The 7,358-nt window shown below is 38.3% G+C and overlaps 1 protein-coding gene across 2 annotated transcripts in view; it reads right to left on the bottom strand.

The window, feature by feature from the left end:
- Positions 1-4,865: 4,865 nt before the first annotated feature.
- TPD52 (tumor protein D52) overlaps positions 4,866-7,358 on the bottom strand; it is a 140,321-nt gene continuing 137,828 nt past the window's right edge. For both annotated transcript variants that reach the window (XM_023517722.1, XM_012810481.2), the window contains exon 6: positions 4,866-6,510. In XM_023517722.1, the coding sequence (XP_023373490.1) occupies positions 6,391-6,510 (120 nt within the window). In that variant the 3' untranslated portion in view covers positions 4,866-6,390. The remainder of the gene's footprint in view (positions 6,511-7,358) is intronic.

Genomic DNA, 7,358 nt, shown 5'->3' with positions numbered 1-7,358 from the left:
CCTTTGGCCTCCTTTCCGCAAGCGCGCGGGGTTACGGGGCGGAGCCATAGCAGGCCCGCCCACCCGCCGCCGAGCTATGACGGCCGACAGTGTGGTTTGTCTGGTACCGGAGGGCGGAGGAGACTTAAACTGGAATTGGTGGGTTAAATTGCTGGTGGCAGGGGATCCGCTAAAATATGTGGGAAGCGCAGTTAACTTGTAGTAATTTCATTCCCTTATCCCGGGCATTCATTGGTCCTGATCCCGCGCAGCTTCTGGTTGTGCGACACTTGCGGTTCCTGCGCCCTGGTACCTTTCCCTAGGTGTCCGCCTGGCTCGCTCCCGAACTCTCGTTGGATCTTCGCTCAAATCTGAAGTTCTCCTTGCTCACCCTACTTAGAATTCGGAGCCCCTCCCCACCACACACACACCTCTATCCGGCTCCTCAGTTTTTCTTTATACCACTTACCATTTCCTAATTCGCCATATAGTTTACTTGAAGTAATCTTTAAGGTGTATTCTAACTTTGTAAATTCTGTAGAGATAGGAACTTTGTCATTGGATCCCTAGCACTGGGCGCAGAGTAGGGCTCAATAAATACTTGTGAAACCCTAGACCCAAGCAAGTTTGTTCTGCCATGCCACTGCTGCGGCTAGTCCATCTACATTACGAAGTTGTCTTTATGAGATGTTTTGTCACTTCTAGATAGCTACTACCCCTTTCTGTTAAATAATTAATTTCGGAATGTGCCTAAATATTGCACCACAGGAAGCCCCCACCCTCACTTTTACGTTTTTCCCCTTTTCCCTCCCATCGTTAACCCCCAGAATTTGTGTGCCCTCTTTAGAACTGGGCTTAACAGCATACCTCAGGAATTGTTTATGAAATAAGCTTTTATCTGGCAGTTTTATATTTATTCCCAGTTGTGGGGAGGTAACACACACCTTTGGAGTTCAAGTATTTTGAGATGAGGAATTCTGTTAGTTTTGGAACAGGGTCTTGCTCTTGTCTGCTGGCCTATTAGCAGTGGCATCATTATAAGTCACTGCAACCTTAAACTCCTGGCCTCGAGCAGTCCTCTGGCCTCAGCCTCCCAAGTAGCTAAGACTACAGGTGTGGGCCACCACACCCAGAAAATGGGGTGTGAGACGGGGTCTGGTTCTTGCTAAGGCTGGTCTGGAACTCCTGGCCTCAAGCGATCCTCCTACTTCTGCTTCCCAAAGTGCTAGGATTATAGACTTGAGCTACCACATCTAGCCCAGACTATTTTAATAATGCCTTTTTTCAGTGGGTTGTCCACTGAATTTAACAAGTGTTTACGGAACACTTAGTATGTGTCAGGCAATAGTGCCTTTTAAAATCTGATTCCCTCAAACTAATGGCATAGATAGTACACAGAACACTCTAAGTACACTGACTTACGATGGTGCATATTTGTATGGATCATGCAAGATTTATTACTAGCTAATTGCAGGGTAATCCGTATAAATTCAGTAGAGGGTTTAAAATAAACTTTATTAAAAACATAGGTGCATTATCCCTCAAAACTTAAAAACGATTTCCTTTGACCATTAATGGATTCCTGCCTGAAACAGTTGTGTTATCCTTTAGCTATTGCTACTTCCACTTCCTTTCAGAAGAAAGGGTGGTAAATTGTAAAGACCACAGCCAGTGAACTTAATCCTCAGTTCTAGTCCTGACTCTGATCCTCATGTTTGGCAAGCCAATTTAATGTTGGTGATTTGGTTTCCTCACTTGTAAAACCAAAGGATTATCCTCTGTGCCAAGCTTAAGGAAATGTTTTGAAAACTTACCTACATCACTGTGGATAGAACAAATGGGGTTACTGAAGTCTTAGCTTTAAAATTCACCAGATTTATTATATTTATGTCCCATCTCAGGCCAAGGATAAATTCCTCAAGGATAGTGACAAGCGTTTGGAGACAAATCCTGTAGTTTTTAATGTAGTAAATATTTGCTGATGGCTGTATGTACTCACAAAATAGGATACATCTTCTTAAAGCCTTCATTAAAGCCTTCAATTTCACTTGAAGATCGGCAGTTATTTTCATATTAAACTTTTTAAAGATATGTAAGATGCAAAATTCATCTGAATTTGAAATGTAAGTTTGTGTCACCTGACTTCCAGTTATGCCTTAAAATTCTCTGCCTTTGGTAGAGCATCAAAAACATCCAATGAGAGGAACTGTAAAGAACAGAGCAAGTCGGGGAGGATGTCTGCAGACTCTGCTTGGTGACACAAGCACCAGCAGTGACATGGGCTGTAATGGGAGTGTTTCCACATCTTCATGGCATCTTAAGAGTTCTAATCCTGCTTTAATTACACCTTCCTTCTTGCTTTATTAAAAATGCAGTGTTTTTTATCTTGTAGCTTGCAGATCTTTAATACACATTGCAAAAATACTAGCAACAGCAGATGGTGAGGAAAGAACAGATAAACTTCATAGTAGACTCAAACTGTTAAGTCTAATACTTTACATCTACCTGCTGTGGACTCATGTATGAAATGGTGACTCTGCCACATATCTGAGTAAATTAAAAGCAATGAGTATAAAATGCCTGGGCACTTATTGAAAGGTCAGTGAATAGTAGCTATAGGTGGAGATGACATGAAGTGATTAGAAATTCATGTCTCCTAACCATAGGTGCAAACCTGGAAAGACCTCTAGAGGTACATATTGGGACCTATTAGTATCATTCTGAAGATAGTCATTTTGGCCATAGAGATGGATGAGATCATTAAGAGGATCACGTAGAAGTTAACTAGGAAATAGTATTTAAGGAATTGGGAAAACATTAGTACTAAAAAAAATAGTCAAACTATTAAGAACAGAATCCTAGAAACCAAAGAAAACTTTAAAGCATGTGAAGTGGGGAACATTACAGTGAAAGAACCACTTACAAACAATAAAATTGTGTCTGGCTTTTACTATGAGGTAGGAAAACCTCAAATTAGAATAATTACACTAACAACCAACCTCAGTGAGTGACATCAAAATTAAATATGAGAGCTGGCTAAAATTAGAGTTGCCAAATAGGACTGAAGTATGAAATCCTGGCAGGGGATATAGCACAAGAAGGCCATCCCCTCTGAGAACTTGCAAAGTATGTGAAAAGCTTGGTTCATATTGACTTCTGAGTCAAAACAATAGTGTGAAATCTAAGGTTTGCAAGTTTACTTGACAGTGATACTGCTTTATGTCAACTGTGATAGACACAGTCTCTATAATTCATCCAATTAGAATGTCATTAAAAATAAGGATGACTCAATGGCTAAGTGTCTCTTCACTATGGAGAAAAATGATTTTTTCACCTTTTTGTTTGTTTGTTTTGTTTCTGGCCAGGGCCAGGTTTGAACCTGCCACCTCCGGTATATGGGGCCAGCACCCTACTCCTTTGAGCCACAGGCGGCGCCCTTCACCTGTGTTTTAAGAGCTATGAAGAAACATATGACTGGACACAATGGCACAGGTCTGTAGTTTCAGCTGCTTTGAAGGCTGAAACAGGATTTGCTGGAGCCCAGAACTCTGAGGCCAGCCTGGACAACACAGTGAGATCCCCAGTCTCTAAAACAAAGAAACATGACCTGGATGAGCAACCTTATGTAGTATCTCCTCTGATACATATGCAGCAGTTACTTAATGAGTGCCTTTTAGTAGCCAGCCTTTAGCTTTTTCACTTTTCCGTGCTATATTAATTCAATAGAGCTTCTTCATGTATCCAGGACATGAAATTGCATAATGGACTCGCCCTTTCCTCAACAGACAGGTAATGCACACAAGAGCACCCATACCCAAATCATAGAATTTTTATTGTTTTCAAATACTATACAAAAAAATAGACAGTATGTATATCTTGATTAACAGATCCAGAACCAGTCCAAACTAAACACTATTTTCCTATTTCAAGTTAGAGCTGCTACAATGATAATTACTGAGTTCTACTCTTCTATTCAATCACCTGGCCTTTATAAGCATAAGAATTCCTGTTTTATTTCTCACAAACTCCATAAATTAAAGACATTCCTTTTTGTAAGATGGAGGTATCTTCAAGGATATTTTCTCCTATTACACTTCTTGAGTCCTTAAATAGTTGACATTTCCTAAGTATCTGAGATTTCACTCTCTTGTTCTCATATCACGTCAAACACAAAGCACAGTAACCGGGACCTCTTTGTGGTATGTCCATTAATTATTTACTGTGTTTCAAATTGCTTAAATACCTATAAATTCATAATATGAATTGCCTGCCACAAAGGCCATTTTGAATGATATTTCTAAATCCATGTCTATTTTTCTAAACTCAGCATCACTCTTTGCACTTTACAGTAGATTACATTTTTTAAAGATTAAGTGTAGATGTCTAGAAAAGTGATTCTCCAATTACTTCTTTCACAACCATCCTTAATATGTACCTATATATATGCCCACTCCATTTGGGTAGTACATAACCTCCCCAGCTAGATAGCAAAGAGACTTGAGGACTTTCCCCTCAACTAAAGAATTGCCACCTTACTCCATTTGCCTTGTTAAAAGATAATAACAGGGTGGGATACCCAAGAAACAATGTACTGATGTTGGAATTAAAAAAAAATTTAAAGACTAAATGGCAGAAAAAATTACTGAACAGTTATGTTGAATCACCACAATATTTCTATACAAAGATAAATTTCTGAAGACCCACTTCACTGAGATGAAGCTTCAGCCACCTTTGCCTTAAATCCTCTAAAAGGAAATTATTTAGAATATGTTAATCTGATGCCACTAAGCAATGATTTAAAGTTGATGGTTTAAAAACTGTCATTTTTTTTTTTAGTACAGACATCGGTTGTTTCTTTATTATAACAAGCTTTTTCTAGACCTAGATTACTGATATACAGAATTTATTAAGCTTTTCACATATAATAAAGCATAGCTTTAACTGCATTCAAAATACTAACAAAAGCTCTAGCAAACAAGAATGGCAACATGTTATTCCATAACAATCAACACTTGTGGCTTTTCAAATTTGGTTTTCATACGATAATTTATCCTGAAGTAAATCTAGCCATGCTTTTAAAAAATGCTTTAGATCACTCTAAGCTTGGCAATTAACATTTGGCATAAAAAATAATAAAACAATCACATCTTAATAAATAACAAATACAACATTCTCGGGCATAAACATATACAGCATAAGGAAAAGGTGGTGGTGGTAAGTAATTATTAGAATTAATTGAGTACCTTGACCTCTATGCAAATTCATCCAGAGGCTTTGATTCATTCAGCCCCAACACTCAGTTCTCAAATAGGGGGCAGTATCTACAGTATCCTTTTAGAAGAGTTTCTAACACATTGAAAACAAATAAGTAGAAAAATGATGAGTTGATTTTTATTAATGCATTACATTCTTAGGCGTTATCACCAACTCCTTCGTATGAAAAAATGCTCAAGTTGTATTAGTCACGTAACTTTGTGTGCTTACATGGTACTAAATAGATTAAATGAAGACAGCAATGTTCCCCATAATGTGATTGATTTTGACATTTTTACAACAATCTAGATCTAAAAATCTTTCAGTGTGAATTGAAAGGAGTGCTCATATTTCAACCTACTGACAATATGCTTAAGTTGAAATGTTGTTTTGTCAATTTACTCAAATTAGAATTTTAACCTGGTTAAAAAAAAATAAGTTGATAGGAGTAGCATAATAACCAACATACTGACAAGGTTACTGTTACAAATGGAGATAAGTAAGGATGGAGGGGAGTCCAACTCTTACCACCTACAAGTTTGATTACTGTACCTACTGCCACACAACCGTAACAAATTGGATGTAGAACTATTTATTCTCGTCTGGTGTCTTCAGACACCCAAGATATGTACCTTATACCAAAACAGTGTTTATTTCAAAATATTTTTTGTAGCTGGTAGCTCTTCCCTTAGAGATAAAGAAAATATACCAAGACTTTTAATAACTACGATTCAGAAAATGTAAAAGAACAATTTTAATTAGGAATCAAATATACAGTTTCGAAGAGAAAAAGAAACCTTATAGAAGACAAAGACCAAACTGATTTCCCAGATCTATAGTAATTTGTAAAGTAGGAAAGAGACTATTACAACCTGCAGCTTCTTAGATCATTCTATTCAGTGTCCCCAGGTACTACAAGTGTTTTTATAATGGTGTTTCCTAAATAAAGGGCCTTAAATATACATTAGAGGGTGTTTCCCAGGAGTAGAGGTGGAGATATTTTCATTTTGTTTAACCCACAAGCTATTTGGTCAAAGGAATATGTAAAGCTAAGTAAAAGCACATCTGGTAGAAATTCGTGGCAACGAATGTTGACAAGATGTGCTTGGATCTCGCTTGCAGCATCTGGCAGTGGGACGCAGAACAAAGGTAGGAGTCTCACAGGCTCTCTTGTGTTGGTTCTGGATGAGGCTCCGTGGTGGTGGCACTAGCATTTGCAGTCGAATTCAAGACTTCTCCAAAGTCACCACCAGCAGGCTTGGTTCCCCCTACTTTAGACTTAAAAAAAAGTTCAAAAAAGAAAAAGACAACATGAAACATAAAATTAGCTGAGTCTGTATAAAGTTACTTACTTTTACTTTCAAGAACAAATAAATCAGTACCCTAATAGCACAGTGATCATTATATGTCTATGGAATTTAATACTGTTGTAACGTTGAGTGTGGTTTCATAGTAAAACTTACACATTCTTTTTTGCTGAAATATTCAAACTGGTAAATTCTACCCTTTCTTCTTTTTCCCCCCATTTGCTAATTCAGTGGTTCTCAACCTTCCTAATGCCTCAATGTATTTTCATTGTTAAAAAGGGGTCGCAACCCACAGGTTGAAAACCGCTGGGCTAACTGTTCTTTACAAGAAAATCTGCCTAGAGAACTTTGCAAGACCTATTCTAAAATATCTAGTAAACTCTTTATGTGACATTTTGTATTACATCAAAGTGTTCATTCAGCTACACTCATTCAAGAAATAGTATTGAAAACAGCAAAGCAAAGATAATATATGTATTTTTCCCAATTACAGTGTAAGCTTTTTAACCTTTTATAACTTTAAGTATGGTCCTAGGACCTACGTACTCAGTATCACCTGGGATCTCAGAAATGCAGAATCTCAAGACATCCTTCTCTATCCCCAATACAACTCCAACTACAGAACTGAAATCTGCAGTTGAAAAAGAGCCCTGTGGCTCGGCGCCTGTGGCTCAAGTGGCTAAGGCGCCAGCCACATACCCCTAACGTGGTGGGTTCGAATCTAGCCCTGCCAAACAACGACAGCTGCAACCAAAAAATAGCCGGGCATTGTGGCAGGCGCCTGTGGTCCCAGCTACTTGGGAGGCTGAGGTAGGAGAC

The sequence above is a fragment of the Otolemur garnettii genome, unplaced genomic scaffold, assembly GCF_000181295.1.
Source record: "Otolemur garnettii isolate 467f Iridium unplaced genomic scaffold, OtoGar3 scaffold00004, whole genome shotgun sequence".
NCBI lineage: Eukaryota > Metazoa > Chordata > Mammalia > Primates > Galagidae > Otolemur > Otolemur garnettii.
The sequence above is the reverse complement of the archived record's forward strand: the minus strand, read 5'-3'. Positions and strand labels throughout refer to the sequence as shown.